This window comes from Myripristis murdjan, chromosome 17, assembly GCF_902150065.1.
Source record: "Myripristis murdjan chromosome 17, fMyrMur1.1, whole genome shotgun sequence".
Taxonomy (NCBI): Eukaryota; Metazoa; Chordata; class Actinopteri; order Holocentriformes; family Holocentridae; genus Myripristis; species Myripristis murdjan.
In genome coordinates this window covers 26986761-27012277 of record NC_043996.1, presented here as the reverse complement: position 1 = coordinate 27012277, position 25517 = coordinate 26986761, and the positions used below count along the sequence as shown (strand labels likewise).

At 42.4% G+C, this 25517-nt stretch overlaps 1 protein-coding gene across 2 annotated transcripts in view; it reads left to right on the top strand.

The window, feature by feature from the left end:
• The window catches only part of LOC115374902 (enhancer of polycomb homolog 1-like), a 38736-nt gene extending 16144 nt beyond the window's left edge, over window positions 1–22592 (top strand). For both annotated transcript variants that reach the window (XM_030074054.1, XM_030074053.1), the window contains 13 exons: window positions 692–851; window positions 7199–7344; window positions 7588–7794; window positions 8468–8616; window positions 9002–9149; window positions 10565–10729; window positions 11479–11568; window positions 13297–13445; window positions 13619–14052; window positions 16974–17095; window positions 17801–17942; window positions 18897–19293; window positions 20720–22592. In XM_030074054.1, the coding sequence (XP_029929914.1) occupies window positions 752–851; window positions 7199–7344; window positions 7588–7794; window positions 8468–8616; window positions 9002–9149; window positions 10565–10729; window positions 11479–11568; window positions 13297–13445; window positions 13619–14052; window positions 16974–17095; window positions 17801–17942; window positions 18897–19293; window positions 20720–20792 (2322 nt within the window). In that variant the 5' untranslated portion in view covers window positions 692–751 and the 3' untranslated portion in view covers window positions 20793–22592. The remainder of the gene's footprint in view (window positions 1–691; window positions 852–7198; window positions 7345–7587; window positions 7795–8467; window positions 8617–9001; window positions 9150–10564; window positions 10730–11478; window positions 11569–13296; window positions 13446–13618; window positions 14053–16973; window positions 17096–17800; window positions 17943–18896; window positions 19294–20719) is intronic.
• Window positions 22593–25517: the final 2925 nt, after the last annotated feature.

Genomic DNA, 25517 nt, shown 5'->3' with positions numbered 1-25517 from the left:
CTTCTGACTGGTGGCCAGGCTGTATTTCCCACTGACAGTGTTTCTGGTCATGTTTTTAGTTTGGTTTTGTTTGATGCTGCAAAATCACAGACAGCAGATCAGATAACTGCAGCATAGCTTTCTCTCTGGAGAAATATTATGCGTCTTTGAGACGTTTTTAACTAATACGAGGAAGTCCATCCACTTTGCACTGTTTCTGAAATCTTCAAATATTTTGATAAACCCTAGAAGCAATTTTAAAGTGATTGTATTTAGCAAATCTGTTAGTGATGTGGCACGTAATGTTCATCCAATAAGTGTCCTTGAGCCTTTGGAGAACCCTCTGTCCAAAATGCCAGTTTGTCTAAAAGGAAGAAATCATGCAGCATTACTCATTGCTGCTAGTTTTGAATTAAGCATTTTTGTCAGTTTTGACCCACACCTTTTCTGTATAATAAACTTTTTAGACTTGAAGACATTGCATATCCTATTGTTGTGTCCCTTTTTTCATAATTTCTATAAGTACTTACTCATGACTTTGATGTGTTCTTAGTTGTTTCTAGTTGTTTTGTAACGCTTTTCGGGATGCATTGTTGAATAAAATGTGCCACAAAATCAAAATTTTATTTGATGTGTTCAGTATGTTGTGCAGCTGTAGTAAGGGCATAACCATCCTCTGTGGTTCAGTTTCCTCACTTCTGTGTCTCCACAGGAACACCATCTCCAGCGGGCCATCTCAGCGCAGCAGGTGTACGGCGAGAAGCGGGACAACATGGTCATCCCGGTCCCCGAGGCGGAGAGTAACATCGCCTACTACGAGTCCCTCTACCCCGGGGACTTCAAGATGCCAAAGCAGCTAATTCACATACAGCGTGAGTGAGCCCTTCTAATACTGTTTTTCTGCCACATCAACATCTCTGTGCCATCTTTTCGGCGCTCTGCATCAGCTCGGGGACCTGAGTCGATACATTCGGTCACAGTTTGTGGAACAAATGTAGCGGGGTTCCCACAGTCCCTCATAAATGTATCTCAGCTGAGTGGAAAGGCTTATTAAGCAGTATTTGTTGAAATTTCAAGGGAATACACAAACTAACAATATTGTTTGTGATTCTAGTCTTATTTTCCAAGGGAGTCATGGACCTTAAGATCATAAGACCTCAAGTTAAAATGTTGGCGAAATAACTGGAGTTGTGATCTTTATTTACCTTCAGTGTGAGTGTCCTTATAAGCTTTTCACTACTGTTCAGAGAGGAAAACAGACTTTTTTGACCCCTGTCTTTAGTGCCTGATGGGGCCCTATCTTACCTGCAAGAGATGTGTTATCATTATTTTATAGTACAAATAAATCTTCATTCAGTTGCTTTTGAAACAGTCAAAATTAACAGCATTTTTCTGTTTATTTCCCACTTTGTGTGTTCATGGTCAGCACCCTTGGTGATTGTGTTGAGTTTTACTTGCATGAATTGAAAGTTTAGTTTCATCATGCTTGGAACAAGTGAACAATTTCAGAAATTTCTGAGTAAACAAGTATTATCAATTCAGACTCAAACATGACAGCGGCCCGGCTGAGTTGCATTGTTTCATTATGTCATCTTGTGGACTATATAGCAGAGTTTCACAGAGGAATTTCTCTTGTCTGAGAACAGAGGCGACCTGAAGCAGCATTTAGACCCATGAGACACTAAAACTCCACAATGAAAACATGATGAAAGAAACTATTGTAGGCATTTTGTTCTATTATGTTGTGAATGTGCCCTTGCTTTTTCACCAGCAAAGAAAGCACTGATCGCTGTAGGAATTTGTGGTTTTGTCTTGAGTTATAGGTCTCTGTGGTCAGTTCAGGGAAAGACTTCCCGAGCCAGGCCTTGTGACTGAGGTGGTGGTTTTGTCAATACTTTGTTGTCTCTGACAGCTGTGCATCCATTTAATGGCACCGGCCATGTCTTTAATGAGCTTTTACTGACTTGTCATATCTCTAATGTCAAACAGAATGAGTTTGCTAGATTGCCCAGTTTAATAACCATGTCTCTGTCACAACCAGTTGTATTGATTGTTTCTCAAATGAAAGCAATTTGCTGTACCCTGCACCAGGACGTTTATCAGTTGAAAGCTGAAATGACCGACGTTTTTTTTTTTTTCCTGTCAAACGGCTGCCAGTGCTGAGACTAATTTCAGGGTTTCCTCAGAGGTCTAGAAAGTCAGTAAAAGTAAAGAGAATTAATTTTGATAGTTCCAGGGTCTTGAAATGATAGGGCTTGGACCAATATGTCGCTTATTCACAGTATTAACCCCCCTAGAAGACCCTCAAGGACCCCACTTTGAAAACCGCTGGTCTAGGAAGTCAGTAAAAGTAGAGAGAATTTAATTTGATAGTAAGTAGCTCTTGAAAGTTTTGGGGTTTTAGGGGCATCAAAACATGTGAAAATTCTTCCATGCATTGATTTCATGTAGCTGTAGCCCCAGAGTCATTTTACATGAAGATTTTAGACACAAGCGAAATACTGAGCACTAACCCAAATCTTCCAATCCAGTGAAGGGACAAATATCAGCACTGTGGTATTGAATTTTAACAAGCAGACATTTGGAAACTATGTAAATGACACAGACCACATCCTCTGTTACTGATTTGTCATGCTGTGATATCAAAGAGTCTGAGCTTGCTATATTACTCACTTTAGTAACCATATATCCTATCTGGCTCACCCAGTCACATAGTTAAGTCTTTTAGTAAGGGACAAGTACAGAGAGCATGGACAGTTGCAACAGCAGTGTCTGCTGCACGGTACACTGTGTGTGTGTGTGTGTGTGTGTGTGTGTGTGTGTGTGTGTGTGTGTGTGTGTGTGTGTGTGTGTGTGTGTGTGTGTGTGTGTGTGTGTGTGTGTGTGTGTGTGTGTGTGTGTGTGTGTGTGTGTGTGTGTGTGTGTAACCAAAGTTAATTTTCAACACCAGTCCCTTGATGGATGTTGATAGTCCAAGAAAATCAGTGCATACAGCAGTAAAAAAGGAATGACTTAACCTTACCTGCATGCCTTGTTAGCTGCTCAAGATGAAAAGTGTTTTGCCTTAACCTAAACTCTCGATTCAATTAGCATTTTAAAGCTGGAGCAGTAAATGTTTTGTCCACTCTTTGTTCACTGTGTGATTGTAAGTAGCTGTGAGTGCTCGGTGGCAGGCTGAATCATGCAGCTAGTTTTAATTTCACATTTCCTCAGCGGCCGAGGCAGTGTTTTTTGTGGTGAATACACAGAGACAATGCCCGGTGTCAGTTTTGAGGCAGCTCAGAGTTAGAATCGTTTAAAATAGAAGTCGATTTTAATCAGTCTCACCTAGTTGGACACATTATGTGTTCTCATTGGTGAGGAAGAATACTTAGGATTTTAAATCTTGTAGCGTGTCCCCAGCCTAAGTGACTGAAAACACACAACAAAATGCCTACATGATGATTTTTTTTTTTTTTTTTAAATCTGTATGCTCACAGTTGATGATGATGAGAGGGCATCACAAAATAAATGATTTACCATCAGAACTCAAAACTCGCAAGGACTCCAGCGAGTCTTGACAAAGACTGAGACTTGACGAAATTGGTCAATTCAATCAAACTCTGGTATATGGCTCTCATAAGTTTGTTTGTTTTTTGGTAGGCATGAACATTTTATTCAGACTCTAGTGCCCAAACCCCAAATCAGAACCTGGTCAGATGTCTCAGCATGGTACCAATCACGCTCCGGTGTGGTTCAGTTCAGGTGTGAATTCAGTCCGACACAAATGAAGTGCTGGGCAGCATATAGATATTGTGTCTGTCTGATTGTAAGACCGGATATCGTCTGGGATTTTGGAAATCTTAATATCGTTATATTGCTTAAGTATTGTTTTCCTTATTTTGAGGCCTGCTTTACATTAAAGGGATGCACTTTTCTGAACTTCTTAGACTGTAGTAGTTCTGTTATTTGCTTCTACCTGCTTGGGCATCATATCTACATTACTAATGATGTTTTATCAGAAATATCATTGTGTAAATGTTTTGTGACAGCACCCTTTGTCATCCCTACAATATTGACAGAGGTATTCCGTCAAATATATTCTGATATTTGATTTTGTCCATACTATCCAGCCTTAACCATACAATTTGAAGACACTTGTAGCTGAAAATTTTCAGGCTGACTATTATTGTAAACTCCAAAGAAGTAAGAAGAATATCTGTTAAAAGATGTAGCTGACAATTCACTTCTTTTCTGACCATTGCATTTCACACACTGCATTTCACACACTGCCATCCTCCACCAAACTTTGGTGGAGGATGGCAGTGTGTGAAATGCATCTGCACCCAAACAAAATTACAAGGCTATAATAATTTGAGGGCTTATTCGCACGAAAAAAACAAGCAAATCAGGCCTGAAAATGCCCTAACGTAGTGTACATTAATGTACAGCCATGGGGCCTTTGGGGAATTCCTCTCCTCAGTGTTGGAACAAACAAATCTGGCGTACATTCGCTCTATAATCCTCAAATGTGTCCCCAGCCTTAGGGTTTGAGTGATGCCGGGCCCCTGATGAGTCATGGTGTTTTAGCATCCATATGTCCAATGTTATCTGTGTGTTTCGCTAATATAGAAGCTCAGTGGGCCGAGGACAGTACTAACACTGCCAGGCCTTGTCCCATACCTGCTGAGAAATCACATACTGAGTTTCTGTGCTCTGAGGGTTTGGTGCTAGAGGGCACCGTGTTTAAAAAGCTGCACCAAATGACTACTGGTGCTCGAATGTTTAAGGCTGTCTGGAGGCAGATCTCACTCTGGATGCAGTCAGTTTTTCTAATGGCAGACTAATTTTGCATCCTAATTGCCATCTGTGTTCATCCACGTTAGACTTTGTGGCGATCTTGCTAATGGAAAAGCTCTGTTTACAGTTTTAGGGCTGGAGAGAAAGCAGTTTGACATGCATATCTTCAAAACTGCAGCCAGAACTTGTCTCAGTGTTTTATTGTGTTTATACAGTTTAGGTTAGAGGCAAGACAACTTGGCCAGTATCTGTAAGCAGTATGAGGGTAAGTGTTGTCATTTCAGGGTCAGCGTTTGAATTTTATGTTGTCGTTTTGCTCTTGGATAATTTTCTCTTGGTGACATGGATCGCTTTCACTGTTCAGTTCAGAGTAATTCCCTGTTGAAGACGTGCTGCTACCCAATCTGCTCTGTGTGGTGGACCATGCTTGTGCTGATGCAAATACTTTCAACTTCAATTTGTATAGATGAACTGGAGGGTAATTGCATATATGAATAAATCTAGATATCATAGCAATGCATCCCTGTACACAGCATCTTACGTTTCCTTGATGCAGTTAAAACTTTAGCGAGGGCTGATACAGAAACCTGGCTTGAACGTTTGAAGTAAGGCAGCTAGATGAAAGTGAACACTTGAGTTATTAAGTAGGTAGCTCCTATCATTGATCTATGGTTGATTTAAGTGCCTACAGTGTATTAAACATCATCACCAGATATACCTGCACTCATCCTCAGTCTGCTCAGGCTAGACGGACACTGCACACACGCAGGATATTGACAGGACTTTTCCTTCACTGCCTCCCACACATACTGATAGTCTAACATTTAAGTGGTCGAATGTAACTACAAACACACAGCACCCACAAAAAGATCAAATTATACATTTTTTAGGCATTAAAAATGTCAAAATGCGTATAAAATAATTTTAAAATATAGTATTTTGTTAATAAATGTGTGTTTACTATAACCATTTGTGGGAAATGGTGAAAGACGTTTTTAACGTACAGACCATGAATAGGCAACATAAACTCTTCACCACGTGGGGATAAAATTTGAGCCCTACTGCACAGTGCACTTCAACTGCCAGGTCTGCCGGTTTGAGACTTGAAGTTTGGTCAGACTAACACGCTGACAATGTGTAGCAAAGGTTGCTTTTTATTTCTGTGGACAGCGGAGCTCCTGAGGCTGCTGCTCCCTGGAGGGTGAGTCGGTGTTTGCCGGCTGGGAGAAGGCGCAGAGGGGCCCGTTGGGCTTAGTTGAGCAGCTGCACTATCTGTTTACGCACGGCCAGCGGTGCGGAGCAAGGAGCCAGATTCGGGTCAGTACCGCTTGGAAGCCCAGTGCCAGAGCTGTCCAACAACCCTGGTCCATAGCAGGATGACGTACCATCCGCTCATGAGTTCTACTTACAGAACAGATGAATAGTCATTTGGTTTACGCGCAGCAGGACAGGAACGTCCATGTCCAGAGGCTGCAGTGACTGATCATGCTGCGCTACCTCCAGTCCAACTGGACTGGCCTATGAAATTGACATTTTTATATTGATAACCTAAAAACAAACAAACAAAAGATTAATATCCAGATGCGCATGGATGAAAAGAGGAAATAAAGAAAGCAGTCTGTTGCCACTCTTGGATTTCATGAAACAAAATCTGACTTGGTTTATGCTGCCTTGCTGGTAGACAAACAAAAATCCATTTGGGTCATTATTTGTTTTAAAATTTCCTGCAGTAGAATCAGAAATCAGAGGGGGCTAAAGGTAGGCTACATTCAGCGAAAATGAAAAATCAAGAAAGGGGTCTGCTGCTGTTGTCAGTTTCTAATTTTACAAAATTAAAAAAAAAAAAAAAAAAACAGAATCCTGCTTGCTGACAGCCTAAAGAAAATCCATTTTGGTTCATTTTTCGTTTCCCAGTGTCTGGCAGCAAAATCAAAAATTGAATGGCCAAAACTTACAGGGATCATCTCCTCCACACCTTGTCTGGGCTAGTGAACTAATTTCTGGGAATGGGCTGTAGGCAGATTGCCATGGAGTGCAAGTTCAACTGGCTTGATCCTAATGCGCTGATTTTTATTTTTTTTCCCTGTTTTGGGGGTCAGTTTTTCTGGCTGTATAATTGTCTAGTATTTCTAAATGGATTTAGAGTTGTTTGTTGCTTCATTGCTATTTATTCTGACCAACAGCCTCAACTAAAATCAACTAAAAATCCCCAAATGTATGCTGATGCTTTGGGGAAGGCTATCTAGAAGACTCTGAGATTGCTTATTGCTTAAATATCTGACTATATCCTTGTGAGCAGATTCATCACTGCACCTTTTAAAAACTTTTCTGTCTGCAGCTTTCATTTTTACATCATGTTTAATGCCGACTTGGTGAAACTTGAAACCATTCATTAGTCCATGTCCACTTCTAAAGATCCCTGTTCTCTGTCTCCCTGCAGCTTTCAGCCTGGACACAGAGCAGCCCGACTACGACCTGGACTCTGATGACGAGGCCTTCGTCATTAGGTTGAAGAAGAAGATGGAGATCAGCTTCTTGCAGTTCGAGGAGATGGTGGACCGGCTGGAGAAAGGCAGCGGACAGCAGGTTGGTCCTGTCTCTGTGTTTTTACTGGCTGGATCTTGTATTTAACTGATTGGACGTGGTGTATTTAGCCTTACCTGAACTTTTCAAATAAGTCAATCAAATATACTGACAGATTCATGAAGACAGAATTGGCATGAATTCCCACCACAACAGATTTCTCCTTCTCACCAGCGTGTAAATTTGTATAGTGTTATATTTAAATTTATACAGTTATTAAAGTGTTATTCCTGTGTGTCCTTTCAGCTGGTGAGCCTCCCAGAAGCCAAACTGCTTCTGAAGGAAGACGATGAGCTCATCAAGGAGGTCTTTGACTACTGGAGCCGCAAAAGGAAAGGCTGCAAGGGCAGCTCACTCATCCCCAACGTCAAGCAAGAGAAGCGGGATGGCTCCAGCACCAGCGACCCGTATGTGGCCTTCAGGCGCCGCACAGAGAAAATGCAGACCAGAAAGGTTGGTTAAAATGTTGTTTTTTTTGGGTGAATCATTAATGTTTTCTTAACATCTGGACTAAATAGAGTTTTTTATGTACCAATTAAATTATACATTAATGGTTACTCAAGTATAGTTGTGGTAGAAGTGCCTTTTGGTTGCTTTGGTGCACAAAGCTGCCCCTCAGACCTGGTGTTACTTCTTGATGCAGTTTAGACAAACTGATGTCAAACATGGAAAGAGTGCGAGTGAACAACACACATCCTAATCCATTGCATCATTGTTGTATGGTGTGCGCATAGCTTTGAGTCAAAACAGTACGTTTTCAGTTGTGCTGCAACAAAAACCGAATAGAGCAGCAAAATTTTTATTGTATTCTATTTGCAAATTGTTGATTATTCCTCTGCTCAACTTTTCAGTCTATTAAAGTGATTGATTAGGAAGTAACTGTTTAAAACTAGCTGTATGTTACGTTTGCTTCACAAAACTGGAAAAGGGTAATCACTCTTTATGTTGTTTTTCAGGAATGTGATTTATGTTTTTGCAAATGCACTCGTCACTTATATATTTTATATTTAATTATCATCATTAATACAATGTTTATCAAATATCGCTCAGTATTGTGCTTGGTATTACTCACAGATTCTGGCGTTGTATTGCTCATCCCTGTTTTGTTTTGTTTTCCCCTGATCAGAACCGAAAGAATGACGAGGCGTCGTATGAGAAGATGCTGAAGCTGCGCAGGGACCTGAGCCGAGCCGTCACAATCCTGGAAATGATCAAGAGACGGGAGAAGAGCAAGAGAGAACTGCTGCACCTCACACTGGAGATCTTTGAGAAGAGGTGAGCTTGCCTCAGGGGCTGCACACACTCACTACAGAAGTAAAGCAAAAAAAAAAGTCTCACAGCAGGCCTGTCTTATAAAGGTAAACAGCAGTAACCGCTGTGAGTCTGGAAAAAAACAAGGAAAAATGAACAGCTCAAAATACTTTTTCCCTTTATAGGCTACTGTGTCAGTTAGCACTATTTTCATTTTAACCTTTTGGGGATGTAGCCTGAGGCGAGAAACACGCGACTACCAAATGGAATGGTTTGAAACGTGCACCTGATTGATCACTGCCATCAGTCCAGCAGCATTTTCTCAGCTTGAAAAGATGATGTGTTCAGCCAAAAAAAAGACTGTTCAGTTAAACCCTCTTCCCGTCCTGTTTTTTTTTTTTCCTCTAAGAAACGTCATGTCAGACTTTGGTGGGGAGGTGATGGCGGAGGTGCTGGCCCAGCGGGCGCTGGTGAGGCCACAGATTATTCCCCTGGTCCCCCTCACCAACCAGTACCGACATCAGGACCACATGGACCTCAAGGACTACAAGTCCAAGGTGAGACCCGCCGCCAAGAGCAGAAATCTGACACTGTGCAAAGTTTGGAAAATTAACTTTGTCTTAGTGTATGTCAATAAACATCTAATTACATCTGATTTGTGAAATTAGTTGATGTGATGATTGCTTGTAAGCTACATGATATGGCTTGGAATATGGGCCTATTGTGGTATTATTTATATTGTAGAGTTTTAAAGTACTGAGCGGTTCCCTTTGATATGATAGTACATAGACTCAGCAGACATCTTATTGAACAGTGACCAGAATCTTTAAATTCACTGAATTAAAGGGGGAAAGTTGAAAGATTTTTTTAAAAAGGCAATTCCATAGCAACCCCTCAGGATAAAAGCTGCAGGCGCTGCATTTATAAAGATTTCAGATGGGATGTGCCACCTTGAGTCATGGTTCCTGATCTTGTTTTCTTCAACACCCACAAACTCATCCTTGATTCTAAACAAAACACACACAAAAAATGATCTATACTTTCCTGCCCTCAATTACGGAAGGGGTCACATCTTGTGCCATCTTACATTTTTTCTGATTCATACTAGTAAAATGAATGAAAACAGGGTTCAGTGGTATTTCCTTAGTTTTTCTGCCAGAAATAATACACAAACATGAATTGTTCTTTCTGTCTATGTTCTCTAGTTATTCCTTACCCTAAAATTGTCGGGCACATTGTGTTCCTTTGCAAGTTTTTGAAGTTAAAAAATAACTGGAAATTGGAAAATGTTTCCAGTTGAAGACCAGCTGTTCACTGACATAGTGTGGTATTTGTCATTATCAGATGTAAACCTTGACAATTGGGTTTTAAGATCTAGTTGACACCTACATTACTCAGAGATGATGAGGTCACTGGAGCTGCTGTTGTTTAAAATGGAGTCTTTTCTCCCATCACTTTTCTCCAACAGCATTTTGACAAATATTGGAATAGGTTATCTCGAGGTCTGCCATTTAATCTTTGTTCTGTTATCCGTAACAAAGCCATTGACTACTGACGTATTTAAGTTTATACATTGCTACAGTGCACACAACACTGTCGGTGTCTTAAACATTGGTCTCACTTTTTCATTGTAGAACACGTCACGGCAAAAAAAGAAATCTGCTTTACATTTGTCACCAGTAGAAGAGTTCTTGTACCCAGCAGCATTCCCTGCATTAGCATCATTGTATCTTTCATCTCTAATTTATTTTGTTATATTTTTATCTGTTCTTTGCTACGAAATGACTCGCTTTCCCTTCAGGGATCAATAATAAAAATTAAGTTTATCTTAATTTTTTTGCGTCAGTAGCCATTATGAGTTTTCCCAATGGGGATCATTTTAAGTTTGATCTAATAATCTAAAGCTTTTATACAAAAGGTGTAGAATGAACTGCTAATCACTGGTCTCCTCTTCCTCCTCTGCCTCCTCCAGCCCGAGAAGACGGAAGTCCCCCGGCAGAAGAGGAAGTACGAGAAGAAGCAGAAGGTGCTGCCTCTGTCGTCGGGCGCCGCCCACCACCCGGGTCCCGTCGTCTTCAACGCCAAGGACCTCAACCAGTACGACTTCCCGAGCTCGGATGACGAGCCATTCTCCCAGGTACACACACACACACACACACACACATCTAGTTGTGTAGCAGGAGCTGATGAGATGGGTATACTATGAAGCAGATGGGTAGATAACTAAAGAGGAGGTGGGTGTATATTTAAATAGCTTTTTGGAGGCCAGGTCAATCTGGACCTAATTCTTAGTTTATTTGCTTATTTAGGTTTATTTTACATTTTAGTATTTTCTCATACTTATTTTTGACCAGATGTAATCATATGAATGGCAAACATGATCCTGAAATTATGCTTTTATGTAATATGGCTAGCCAAGTGGCTGAAGATATTCGAATGTCAAGGCACAGCAAGGCCAGCAGGCTGACCTTACTCTACTTTAGATTTTTTTCTTTTTCTTTTTCTCACAGCTCTTTGGTCACACAGTACATACTGACAGTGCTTCAACACTTGCTTGACACATTTGCCTGTTGCAGGGGATCGAAATTGCAGACTTGTTATGAGGACTGGCCTCTTTAAAAACTTAGCTTCTTCCCGCTGCGCTATATACATCTCCAGTCCTTTCTCCATACCTCCAGTCAGTTAAGGTGATTTTTAGAGTACTGCAGGCCAGGAGCCTCACTGCTCTTACCCCTCTCTGCCCTTTGCCATGATGAATCAACTCAAAATGGTAAAAGCACATGGGATGTGGTAGAAATGGGATAGAAGTGTTTTTTAAACCAGCGCTTTGGGTTCCTGCGTTGTAAACCCTGTTCTGCTGTTGACCTTCGGCCTCTGTGTTTTCAGCTTCACTCGGGCTCATCAGAAGCAGAGGAGGAGAACGACCCGGACGGTGCCTATGCCTTCCGCAGGAAAGCAGGCTGCCAGTACTACGCTGTAAGTTACTCAGGATCGGACGGCTCAGTCATCTACATATTTATTACACTAACAACAACACTTTCATTGTAAATTATGATTACAGTAGTGAGATCATGGTGGACAAAATGCCACTTGATCAACCAAATGTCAAAAATATTTGTCCGAAACACTGTGTCTTATGTTGATTTTAGCTAAAAATAAACATTTAAATTAGGGGTGTGCGATACTTCCAAAAAATAATCTCTATTCTTGGGAATTTTGCCGATAATTGACAATATTTTGCATCCCTCAAAAATCAAAAATGTTTTTTTTTCTTCTTCAAAAGACAACTCAAATGTGTTTATAAATGTCTTGTATTATACTAGCTCACTCTTGTTAATACTATATTAGATGCCGTTAATGATATCAGATCCTTTGTTGTGGCAAAATATGAAACCCTCCCCAGTTTATGCTCCAGAGTTTGGTGACACGAATCATACAATTTAGGCAGAGCTGTATGGCTGAAATATTTCCGCCTAGGCAGGCTGTCCAAAGTGGTCAAAAGTTGTTTGAAACCATCTCTCTTGAATTGGCACCACATCTAACAATCTAACTGGTGACAGCGTTTACTTCTTGCCATCTGTTGCCCGTCTTGTCGTTAAGGCACTCTTTTGCAGAATGACTCTCCCAAACTTTGCTTTGAGTGTGTTTTTGTTTTGCCAGTACCTTAGCTGGTCAGTTGTGGTCGACCGCTGAGGCTTTTCATATTCTGTGTGGTGGTTAATTTGCAGACGGTGAAACAAGTTAGTTGTGGAGCTGTCTTTAATGGCAACTGCTTTCAGACATAGTCTGCAGATTGGCGTATTTGGAGTAACATCCGTCCTTTTTGAAGCCAAACCACTTTTATGCGAGTGAGGATGACCCACGTCGAGCAATTAAATCTAACGAGCTTGATTCCGGGGCTGGTTGCTGTTTTGTGTTTTGTCTCCTGGTGCTTTTTGTTCACTCATTTTTAACTTCAGCCATGCAGGCAATTACGCTAGTTTAGCCTGTTGTGATGCATTGCCCCATGCGTTCTCAATGTGCATGTGCAGTAGTGTGTCGCAGTGTGTAGTGTGTGGAATCTCAAGGCGTGTTTTGATTGTTTTTTACAAAATGAGTACCTTGCTCGAGTTTGTCATTTTGCACATCCTTAAAACAACAGTTGAGATATTGCTAGAGACGATGTATATCACACACCCCTGGTTTGAATGGTTATGTTTGGAAATCACAGTTTGCAGATGCCTGAAGATTGCTGTTGTCAGGAGCTGCTTAGAACAGGGAAAACAATTGAGATATTTAAATAAATGTCTTATGTGGAATTTGTAAAAAAAGTAATATAACAAATAAAGAGTGCCGGGTTATGGAAAGCATTTCAGTTTCTAGTAGAAGAAATAGCAGCACACACATTGCATACAGTGTGTTCCTGTCTGCTTGAGGTAGTTTTAGATTTTAAGCCTCTCTGTGGCTGTATTACAGAGCGATGTTCTGTTACGATTGTGCCAAAACCAGTGCATCATATTTGAATATCAATTTATATGTTAATGTTCTGGGCATTTAGGTGCTGTTCTCGTTCTTGGCGACTTTGAAATGCAGCAGTCGAATACGAAGACAGAAGAATTTCTAGATTACAACTGAGCCATAAACATTGCAGGGGTCAGAGGCATCATGAAAACATAAAAGAGTGAATTCAGCGAGCTTCAGCATCTTATCTCTGTGTGTTTGCAGGCGCGTCAGGAGCGTGTGGGCAGCTGGCCGTGGTGTGGACCCTGGGAGGGCGGTTTGGCAGACGCCCGCTACCGTTACAGTCTCACCACGCTCACTGTGCCGCGGCGCTGCCTGGGCATGGCCCGAAGACGCGTGGGACGAGGGGGCAGGTCAGTGTCGACGCTGCTGGAAATCACATCGCCATGCTTTGTTTTTGTTTGTTTTTTTTACTTGAATTTGTTACAGCACTTAAAGTTCTTCACATCGGTCTTTGCTCTTTTATTGTTGACTCTGTTGATGTGTTCTAATCAGCACCAATACTCACCGCCATCTCCTCTCCTAGGGTGCTGCTGGACAGAGCGCACACGGACTACGACAACGTTTTCCACGGACTGGATCCAGAAATGCTCGACCTGCCTCTTTCTCCTTCTCCTCCTCCTCCTACAACTACTTTGCGCTCACCGGCCGCCGACAAGTTTGCCAGTACCTCAGAAACAAATACCTCGAACAGAAGCTCCTCCTCCTTCAACTCCTCTCCTCCCTCTTCCTCTCCCTCCTCTACGGACCTCAGTCAGATACTGTTGAATATAAAGGCTTGCCGATGGAGGCACTTTAGGCCGCGGACACTACCACTACATGAGCTGGACAATGCCCATCCGCTATTCAGGAGGCTGAGCCGGGGCCTGAAGCGCCCAGTCTCCACCTCCACACTGGGGAGTCAGCTCGGCGGCACCCGGCTCTCGGGCAGGGCGGCCGCCGCACCCACACCCGTCGCTGGTAAGTGGCTTTGCCGCTATCAACAACGCAGCTACACTGCCAGGCATGTGTGACCACTCACATAAACAAGTATACCAGAGCACAGATGTGGCTGCTTTGTTGCAGGCTTTGATATTCTGGTTCCTTTCCGTTCATGGAACAAAAACATGCTAAAGTTTCAAAGAAGGAAACCGCTTTTCTTTGTCCATCAGCCTCTTTCACTGTTTTGCCAGCCAGCTTCCTTTTCATAAACAATACACACCCACACACACTATTAGCACCACAGCTCTCCTGCCTTTTGGCTTGCTGGCATTTTAGGATTCAAGCTAGTAGAGAGGTAATTACCAAGTACCCATCCATGAAATTATTCAGGATTCCACTGTGTCAGATTGCTTCCTCTTTTTCCTTTTCATTTTTTCTGGTGTTTTTTTTTTTTCACTGGACTGCAGTGGCGATCGATTTACCTCTGTTGTTTGCTGGGAGTATTTAATAGCGTGACCGGTTTCTGTCTTCTGTCCACCCGGCGGCATTTTGAAAGGCTGTATTGTTCGGCAGGTAGAGCCATTGTTTGGCATTCACGCTGCATCGCCTCCCACCTTCTCCAGCCCGCACGGAGTCAATTAAAAAATGTTTGATAAATAAATTCATGAGATGCACAGGATTTGTTCGGGTGCATGGACACAGGCATGGGGCAATGAATACAAACTAAAGGCCACATGTCCTCGACGGTGCTGCTGCTCAGGGCAGGCATACAGCTGTTGTCTCAGTGTCCCCACAAACACTTAACATGTTATGTGTTACACTTTTATGTGCATGCAAAACACTAGCTTGTTTTTTTTCTCTGGAGCAGCTCATGTGTTTCAAGTTTACTACAATAAATAAGACACGAAACCAGCATATTACCCTCTCCAAGGCTTGTGGGTGTGTGAGTAGATATGAGAGCAGCAGCAAAATGTGCAGACGCAAGACAACATTCAGCTCAGAGGTAAGGTAGGTTGTAGGCCGTGCTAAATAAATGGGTTTAGAGACTGGACTTAAGTAATGACAGTGTCTGACAGCAGCAGGAAACTTGTTCCTGAGGGAGAGGGCACAGTAGCAGACGGCTCTGTCCCTGTGCTGAATGACAACAAGTCCTGTGAGCACAGGACCAGAGGGCTTGTGAAGAGAAATTAAATCAATGACACATTGAGGTGCAAGGCCGCCACAATGCCTTGAATCTTGGGAATAGGATTTCTTTGTCAGTAGAGAGCTGGTGACGTGGCTGTCGGGGTTGGGACTGGATCACTGGGATGTGAAAATGCCCATGGGTGGAAGAGCTTGGGTGGCTTGTCGTTATTCTCTGGCAAATGGTATCATGACTTTTGTAAAGGTTTGGTAAAGCATTAGGGGGGAGAATGGGAGCATTTCTTTTAAGCCAAGTCCTGTCAAAGCAGGGCAGTGTTGCCTTAGTAGCCATACCTGTGACACTTCAAGGCCTATAACTTTGTATTTTTTTAAATTCAGCTGTAACGCACAGACACAATCCTTTTTGGATTTCTTTAATGTTTTGCTTTGTTTTTTTGTCTTTCCCCAATAATCTGATCCAGTATCGGGCAGTACTTAGAAATTAAGTGCCATTCTACAATGATGGAAAACCAAAATGCCTTCTGATTGGAAGAGCTGATCACAGACTGGTTGTTGGCTTCACATTTCTTCTGATTATAAAACCTGATGAAGCTGTTGACCCTCGCACCCCCATACAAAAAAGCTGCTTTGGTAGGAATGAAAGGGTTCAGCAGCTGCAAAACATCTGAAGTTGTGGCAAAAATGAAAACTGGTTTTGATGTCAGTGGACATTGATGATGGGCACTGCTAATGACTTAAGAAGTGTGGAGAGATGAGTTTGCTATGTTTTAAGGTCTAATGCGTGAAAAAGTGTGGAACTGAAACATGAAAATAATGAGATCGGATCGCTGCATGAGCCAACCCCAGTGTCTGCTGATGTCATCAGCCTCAGATGTTTGATCCAGTGATGACCCAGTCTGCTCTTAACTGGCACGCTGTCGAACAAGGCTGTACCGGGTGGGTGGGGGTTGGTGGTGTTGCCTGTGTATGAGTGCATGAATCACCAAATTGGCACGACCAGAGAGCATTAAAATTGGTCAATTAGTCATTGAAAAACGATGCCTGATAAAGTCTCAGCTTGAAAGTGCAGGCAGGCTGATATTTGACTGTTTTATGCTTAATGACTTTTTACTCAACAGGAGTGGGATTGTAGAAAATATTTGAGATTCATATTAGTATTGCCTCAGTAATCTTGGGTGACGGTGGTGTGTGTAACAACAAGATGGACAGGAAGGAGAAGTGGTAGATTTAAACTGCTTAATGCATCATTTTTTGTGAAGTTTTGTCTCCTAGGATTTCATGTGGTGCTGTTTAACTAATTGTTAAAATACTGAAATTGGATTATAAATACTTTAATTTTCAAATAGCAAGAGACTGCAGTGTTCCTTAGCAGAAAATCTGTTTCACACACCTACCTAAAATAAAGATTTTGGTAGTTAAGACTCCCTATCCTACAAATCAATTTGCATATCATTTTATTCAAACTGAGCAGAAGCACCTCATCCACACATCCACCCATGCTTTTTTCTATATTTTATAACTAAAGAATGTATTATGCAAATAAAACTGTATCTGTCTTACTCCACATTTCAATCATCATTTTAAGCCAAAACACTGAAGGTTTTTTTTATGTCACTATATTATCCCAGTTTAAAATTATTTGGACTTTGCATTTACTTCCACTTCTCTTGCCTCTTGTGGTTAGATAAAAAAAAAAAAAGAAGAAGAAGCAGAAACAAGGCAATAAAACACAGAATTCAAAACACACACACACACACAAAGTTGTGAGCATTTCCTTACAGCTTTTTAAAGTCTCATCCGATGTCTGTCCCATTCAGCTTTCACGGCCGAACAGTACCAGCAGCATCAGGATCAGCTGGCCCTGATGCAGAAACAGCAGCTGGAGCAAGTCCAGCAGCAACAGCAAGCCAACAGCACCGCCACTGCCAACAGCACACAGGTCAGTCGCCAGTCAGGAAGACAGGTACCTGTCTGTCCTCCTTTTTTTCCCTCTCTGTTGTGTAACACAGGGGCTTTCAAACTTGTTCATGTTCTGAACCTCCAAGTTGACTCTCATTACACCCTGCAGACCCCTACTTGAATTTATTTTTCCCTCAGCACCCTGTTACGAAAAGATACTTTGCTTTGTGTTGTCATACTTTTCAGACAAATATTTAAACATATCGTTAAAATATTCAGTCACATATTTTTGATATCTGGTGAGTTAACACTTTGAAACCTGAGCAAATAGACTTAATTTTGTTCAAAGATGTGGGGAAATATGTGATTAGCAAATTAGCAAGAAATTATCCGAAAATGTGTAAGAAATCAGTAAAAATTACCGTTAAAAAGTTCAAGTTAAAAAAAAAAAAAAACCCAGAAAATTGACAAAAGCAATTACAGGAAACCTGTATTTCTAATTATATTTAAACATCAGATCAGTGATGCTGGGTTGACGTCACATTTCTTGTGTTTGTGAGGCTGCGTTGGTGAAATTAAGCCACCCCTCATTTTGCTGCGGACCCCTTGGAAGATCCTCAAGCAGTTGGACCCCAGGCCTCACTTTGAAAACCACTGCGCTAACCCCGTCACCCCATCCACCTATCACCACCTGTGTTGACCTGGTGTCTCTCGCCCTCCCTCCTCCTCCTCTCTCTCCGTCCAGGGTCTGGTGTCGAAGACGTTAGACCAGGTCAGCGCTCAGTTTGCCGCCTCGGCCCTCGTCACCGCCGAACAGCTGCTGGCCCTCAAGACCAAGGAGGAGTTGGTCCTGGGAGGCGGAGTCAACGGCGTCCTCTCCCCCTCAGGTTAGACTTGCCCGCCCCGCCGAAATGGCTAACCCCGAGTGCTCCAGTTGATATTTTGGTCTACTGCTGCTCATCACATTTATTATTATTATTATTATTGTTGACTTGGAGGAATAAAATTATTTCACTGGACTTTGGACATTTGTCTATCCTCGTCTGCAGTCATCCTCTTAAAATCACTTAACTGTTTTATTACTGTAATATGCCAGCATTCTGTGATCATTAATTGTAGGACAAAAAGCAGTGGATATTTACTTGTGTAGCCCTAACCAGTAAATGTAATTTGTCTTGGAAAAATGCTTAAAGAGCAATTCAAATCACATTGGCTTATAGCACATCAAATTTAAAGCGCTAGAAGCCACAGCAACGCTCAGCAATCACAGCAAACAAAGAGGATAAAGTAATGGCAGCCCTAAAACCATCATGGAGTGCACAAAAAGAGCCGATACAGACGCAGTACAATACAAGCTTAACAAAAACAAGCAGCAGGAACCCAGAGGAAAATGAATACAGGCAGCAGCATTGTGTAGGTAACTCTGAAAAGTGACATGATGTCACTTTTGTAGGAGAGAATTTGGGCTTCTAGTTGCAGTGGATAATATTTCTTCTTGAGAGACCGCGTGAGCATTTTTTTCTCCGTCTTTTATCCCTTTAGACTTAAAAGATAATCAGTTTAGGTATTCGAAGAGCTTCTCTGTCTAATGGTAGGTGAGCAAAGATTAGCTGGAGCACAAATAAGATTATTGATGTACTTGAATAATGAAAAATAATTTTATTTCCACTTTGAGGGCTTTGCTTACAATTGCAATTAGGGGGGGAAATGGATTTTTCCTCTAAGAATGGTTCATAATCCAGACCTTTCCGTCTCCAAATCCCAATCCTGTCAACTCCTCCTGCCATTCCCAACCCTCCAACCCCGCCCCCTCACCTGTTTGACCCCCCCACCACCCTCAGGTGTCTACAAGGGCTTGCTCCCGAGCACAGCGTCCCCATCCCCTGCTGCCCCGGCCACGCCCTCCACTACCCCAAGCCCCGCCTTCCTGCACCCCAGCACCACCACCACCTCCACCTCCGCCACCAGTAACAACAACGGCACCGCCCACCCCGCCAACACCTCCACCAACACCACTACCACTAACACCGCCACCACTCAGGTCCTGCTGGGAAACAACAACAACAACAGCCTCCGTCTGGGTGTTCCCACCGCCAAGCGCGCCCACGCCCCCCGGACGCTCAGCACCGCCGTGTCGACGTCTGCCTTAAAGCTCGCCGCCGCGGCTGCCGCTACCGCCAACTGTCAGAAACCCAAGGTCACCACGGCCTCGGCCTCGCCGTTGGACATTGTGCCCAGGTGAGAGAAGAGGATGGGCAGGGGATTTCATGCTTTTAATGAAGCGCTAATAGTCTTTGTGAGGAAACAGAAAGAGTAAGGGGTCTGCCCTCAAAAAAAATCTCTGCTTTTTAGAAAACATTCAGGGGAAGTTAGAGCAAGCACTCGAGTCTGACTGCAGGCAGATACAATAAGAACGTGTTAACCTTTTTTGAGTTTTTTTTTTTTTCTTACTGGTTAATGCACAAGTTTTGAGTGCAAGTGACTACCTTGATGCCTCGTGGGAAACAAGAAATAAGTGTCAGTACCAATTAACAGAGTGTAGCTTTGGCAAATTAGATTCAGATTCTCATGCAGGAGTTACAGACAGGGCAGCAAACCAGATCTTTTTATCCACCGCTTGTCCACAATTCCTGATCGGCTCCAAAATGTGAATAGAGAAAAATTAAACAGTGTTTGCTGCCAAAGTTGCTAGTTGGAGGAACACACTCAGCCACAGGCAAAATGGCCGGCGCTAAACTTCCACCCCGGCTGCCAGTAAAAAACTTCAGTAACAAATTACAGTAAATATGCAGGGATTCGTTGCTGAGGTTATTAAAGGGGATGTAGAGTGTCATCATACGTTGATACACATGGCTGACACACACGACCTTGGATCCACCACAAAGACACATGCAGTATGCACAAGTAATGTTTTAAGACAGCATGTGTTGTAGCCGCAACTGATAATACGCTGCTTATTATCTTTCAGTTTTTGTTTGCTACATTTGGTGTGGAAATGAGTGGAAGAAGACATGCAAATTTCAACTGTTGAACCGTAGCAATTGCACTCAAAAAAGCAGTGATAAAAAATATTGTACACCTGATATACAAGGCAACACATTTTTGTGGTTTAGGATCCTTGTCCTATCACACTTCCCCTGTGCTCATCACGCTGAACACCAAAAGCTATATCAAATGAAGAAATGAGGGAACAAGTATTGAATTCTGAAATCGAGACTGTAGGAACCGCCTTGTAAACTTTGCCCACTGCCGACTGATGCTTTACCAGCCTGATGTTAGTAGAAACAACGTTACTCCCAAGTGGTGACACAAAAAAAAAAAATGTGATGACCCAAACAAAAAGTGTGCATGAATGTGTACGTGGATTTTAATTAATCTGCTCACTCACTACCCAGCTCGCTACACTAAATAGCACTGAAAATGGGCTTGGGTATCTATTAATTTTTTTGATAAAACATCCTCAGATGGTAATTGTTTTTTTATTTTTGGGGGGGTTACTAGTCCTTAGTAGGTTAACCAAAATGTTAACTTCAGTTGTAGTCGTGCTGGCTCTGTAGACAGAACCGAAGTGAGCGTTTATTTGTGCCTTGATGAAACAGATGACTCGCTGCCAGCTGTCTCACTCCCACTGACTCCTCTTCCTCTTCTTCCTCCTCTTCCTCAGGGAGAATCACGATCAAGACAAGCCAGCACTGAACAGTCTATCAGAGAACACAGTGGCCATGGAAGTTACGTAGCCTCCTGCATGCGGCACGGGGGAAGCCTAACTCCTTCATTTTTTTATTTTTTTTTATTTTATTTTTTTTTTTAGGTGCTATGCATCTTCTGTGAGAGTTGTGAGTGCAAGCGGCGGCGGAATGCGCACAGCGACGCTGTGTTTCCATGGCAACTGTTTTGGGACTTAATTGCAATGCTCGTCTCGTACAATGTTTCTGTTTTGTTTTTTTTTTTTGTTTGTTTGTTTGTTTTGTTTTTTCTCCCCTCCCATTTCCCTATTTGTTACTGTTAATAAGAGATCAACGTCTGTAAATTATGAATATGGCAATTATATGTACAGTACTGCATATTTGTAATACCCCCCGCTCCCTCCCCCACCCCACTCCTCTTCTTGTATATAACATTACTTGAATACAGAATTGTTCATTTGTGATGTTTTGCACTCGGGATATTAAAAAAAAAAAAAAAAAAAAATCAAATTAAAAAGAGAAAACGACAAACTGCAACTGGTGCGAGTGTGAGATGTGAGAGTTGTACCACAGAAAAGTGTGTGTCATCACGTGCATGGTGCAGAACCTGCTGTTGGATCTATTTATTGTGCCGTGTTTACAAAAGTTTTTTTTTTTTTTTCCCGTTTGTTTGTTTGTTTGTTTTGTTCTGTTCATCTGTTTTCTGTTTTGGTTCTTTGTACACTGTACCCCCTCTCCCCCCACTGGTTCCCCGTGTTGCAGTCAGTGTTTAGCTAAAGATAAACTTTTCTCTCTGTTTTTTTTTTTTTTTTTTTTTTTTTTTTTTTAAATGTTGTGAACATGGCCGGGGGCTCGCCTGTTGTGTTCGGTGTTGCAGTGTGTCGTGTCGAACCCACGGCGACAAGCGTTCATACGGGTTCAGACGCAGGGCAGAAGAAGAAGAAGAAAGGTGTGAATTTGTTTGTTCCAGGCATCAGTTTGTCAGTGGGTTAATCAGTTTCCGTAAAAGCTCTTCCATACATAAATTATTCCTGAGACAAGTAACAAAAACAAACAAAAAAAAAAAAAGAATAGGGATGAAGACTCTTTCCCAGAAGACCTTGCTGCTTCTGACTTATCTAAGCACTATATAATTTTTACTTTTTGTTTTGTTTCGTTGGTTGATGCTGCTTTTTGTATGATTTTTTTTTTTTTTTTCGGTCTCTGGTTTGCACCAGCAGGCCTAATTAACCTTTTTGTTGTTGTTTTTTTTTTCCCTAAAAGATAATCCCCTCCCCAGTATCCACTCATTTTGTGAAAGAATTATTTTTGTACCTCCCTTTTTTTTTTTTTTTAATTGTATGCTCCTCATCGAAAGACTTCATTCTTTGTTACTTGTTGATCTAAAATGAAAAAAAAAAACAAAACAAACAAAAAAAGCTATAAGGGAGAAAGATGCAGTAACTGTTGGACATTTATCATCATTCCAGTTTATACATACTACAAGAAGAAAAGAAAATATGTATTAAGTGAAAAAAAAAAATAAAACAAAGACCGTTTTCTCTGCTTTTAGAATTCTCCAGAAGGCTGCAAGGCCATGAACCACAAGTTATCGGGTGCCTTCCTTTGGAAAAAAAAAAATACTAAAAAATAAAAATGAGCTCTCTTCTGTGAAGAGTTTGGTACTGAACAAGGCTACTTGTAGTTTCTCTTTGTCTGTACCACAGTCCCAGTGCCCATTCCAATGGCCGAGTTGATTCATGAGTTTTGTTTGTTTGTTTTTGTAGACCCCCTCCCCCACCCCCTCCCCTTCCACATGAAACATGGGAAAGACAAAGAATCCTCTTGAATTCTCACAAAATGAAATAAAAATCCAGGGCATTATGTGTTTTGACCAGTGTGTCTGATTTTTTTTTTCTTTCCTTTTTTCCTCCCCCTTTGGTTGTTGTCATCTTTGTCGTTAATGTGTCCGTGAAGGCAGGAAGGAACAAGTATGAATGCGCCGTTTCCAGGTGGGGAATAACCGCTGGCCAGCAGCCAAATGCAGTTAACAAAATGCTGACTAAGTTTCTCTGTTCTGCCAGTTTCTCTGGCAGATAACCAGCTGTTTTTCGGAGATACCATTGTTTAAAAAATAGTTTTTGTTCGCCCAAGGCGTGTCTGCATGCAGATAGGAAAGGCATGAGCCACCAGACAAATGAATGCTAGTTACTGGTGGCTTTACCTTGGTAGTTTACTTGCTTGGAGTTCTTAGTGATACCAGGAAAAAAACAGTTATGGTGGCTGCAGCATTCTTCAGATATTAGCACTTATCTCCATTAAAATATTTATCTTTTTTTCCCCTCTGGACAGAGCATCATCTGTGTTCTGCCTGTTCAAGGATGCTGGTAATTGTAAGAAAAAAAGCGGCACGGTGAAATGGACCAGACGGCACATAAGTCGAAGAGGTGTAATGAGTTATTTTTGAAAGAGCTGGACCTCCATTATGAAGGAAAAAAAAAAAACAACCTGAAGTTCATATGTCATTCAAGCTCGCCAAATCATAGATATCCTATTGCAGTTTTCATTTTTGGCTGAAGACCTGCATTGCCTACATTGCTCCTTTAATTTGTTTACATTTTGTGCTGTCAGTCGTTTGGTCAAGAGTAGATGCATGTATTTTCCAAGCAGTGGGTATTTAATTTGGGACAAAAGATGCTTTCTGCAGTTCTCTACTTCAGTCAAAAAACTGAACTTGCATGCATGTACATGTTTGATACAATCTGCCTTACACGCGAAAAAGCTGAGGAATGAGGATCACGGCGTCTCGGGTTCGACGACGGCACCGAAACACGAGATACGAGATGCCGGAGCCGTGGACGCGTCGGTGGGCTCGAGCAGACATCGTGTCACCAGAGGAAGACGATGGGAGGATGAGGTTTCAGCCCAAAGCGCCCAGAGATCACAGGAGGCGGCTGTGTGTGCGCACGTAGAGATGAGATTAACCAGAGAGCTTTTTTTACCGTCAGAGGCAAAATGACTGACAACACACAATCCACCCCAGAAAGACGGTTTAGCAGGTAGTAGACAGTTGAGGCATTCTTTGCAAGACATCACCACCCACAAAAAGGAGAAGAGACATATGGATGAAACTCGACGTTTAACATGACAACGTCCCCTTAATCATCGTCTTTAAACACTGAAAAAAAGGTTAAAGGAGGGAAATCAGTCACAACTTATCACTGGAGCCCAGGTTCTCCAGGTTCCTTTGACTTTTGTTTTGAGAAAAGCTTGTGTTCCTGTGTTTGAGGTGTGCCGGGGGAATGAGTCCAGGCCTGATCGGGCTGGAGAGAGAGAGAGAGAGCCGAGCGAGGTGGTGGTCTCTAGGATGCTTAATTTCCTGTGGAGCCTCCTGTAGGTGCTCGGGGCCCAATTAAAAGACACGTCTATGATGGGAGATGCCCTCTGGATAACCTCGGTGCAGCCGCGCTCTCATCCACTCATCTCGCTCCAACAGCCGAGCCAGGTTTCTACATGAGATAAGGGATTGCTGCATCTGAAGGCATTACTGAGATGTGAATTTTTCTTTTAGCTTATTTTTTCTCTGCGGGCTTTTCTGCAGTAAAGTGCTCCAGTTTTTCCTCCCATATTCACATCCTACTTTTCAACTCACCTTTTCTACTTTTTTTTGTTGTGATCCACCAGCGATTGAACCTTGATTTAAGGAAATTGTTGGGGCAGCCGACGTGGTTGGCACTGATGCTGACAGAGTGTTGGCCTTAGCGTTACATTGCAAAGGTCAGGTTGGTCCAAACGGAGATTTTTCACGACCAAGAGCCAATAAACCCGGAGCAAAGGCGCTGGCGATCGAGAAACCTTGTTCTTTTACAGCAGATTTACTGTATTGCAACACGCCCTTGAATTCATTATGGATGGGCATTGAGCAAGAATGTGTTCTCTGAAAATGTAAAGTTGCTTTTGAGCAGCTGAGAAAGGCCAGACTGAAATAGCTGTTTACCTGTGCTGCCTATTCACCGAGGTAAACACAAATTGGGTTGGATAAGGGACGGCATTTAAATGTAAATTTCGCTTCTTGCTGCCCAAAAGAGGAAAGTTGATAAGAGCTGGAAAATAAATGAGTAGAGCAGAGTCTCACTCGCGGAGGAAGATTGCCTCTGCCTCTGCCTCTGCCTCTGAATTGATCATATTTGGATCTTTAGCTGTAATTGCTTGTCCTGACAAAAGTGTCGAAATCCAAACGGGGGAGGAGGGGTGTCAGCGCTCGAAAAGTTTTCAGAGATGTGAGAGAAACCGATAGCACTTCTCGGGCATGTATTGGATCTCAGGGCGGCGAGGATAGTGTAAGACCCGTGTAAGAGTCTGCAAGCAGCAAATCTGCCGGTGGTCCGCTTTGCCTCGGCCGAGCAGGAGCTCAAAATAAATGAATAAAACACTGGAGCTGCGGGTAAAGGCGAGGACAAGAGTCAGCTGGATGGTGAGCTGCCATCATTATCCACACTGAACACAGAACCGCGGATCATGTAGAGACTGTACAGAGAGGAGGCTTGGCTTTCCCTCTCCGGAAGCGCAGCCAACATGAAGCGCTCTTTGGCAGAGTCACAAACAGGGGGGCGGTGTACCTGCTACGTCTCGGCCAAATGTTGATATATATTAATGCCGTCATATGAGACTGTTCATCCTTCAGCTGGGAGATTGTGGTGTCCCGTTAGCGTTGTCTTCTCCTGGTTTACGAAGGCTGTGTCACTATAAAGAGACCTGTTGTGACCTGTTAGACTGCCCCAGCTGGCCTGCCAGTCA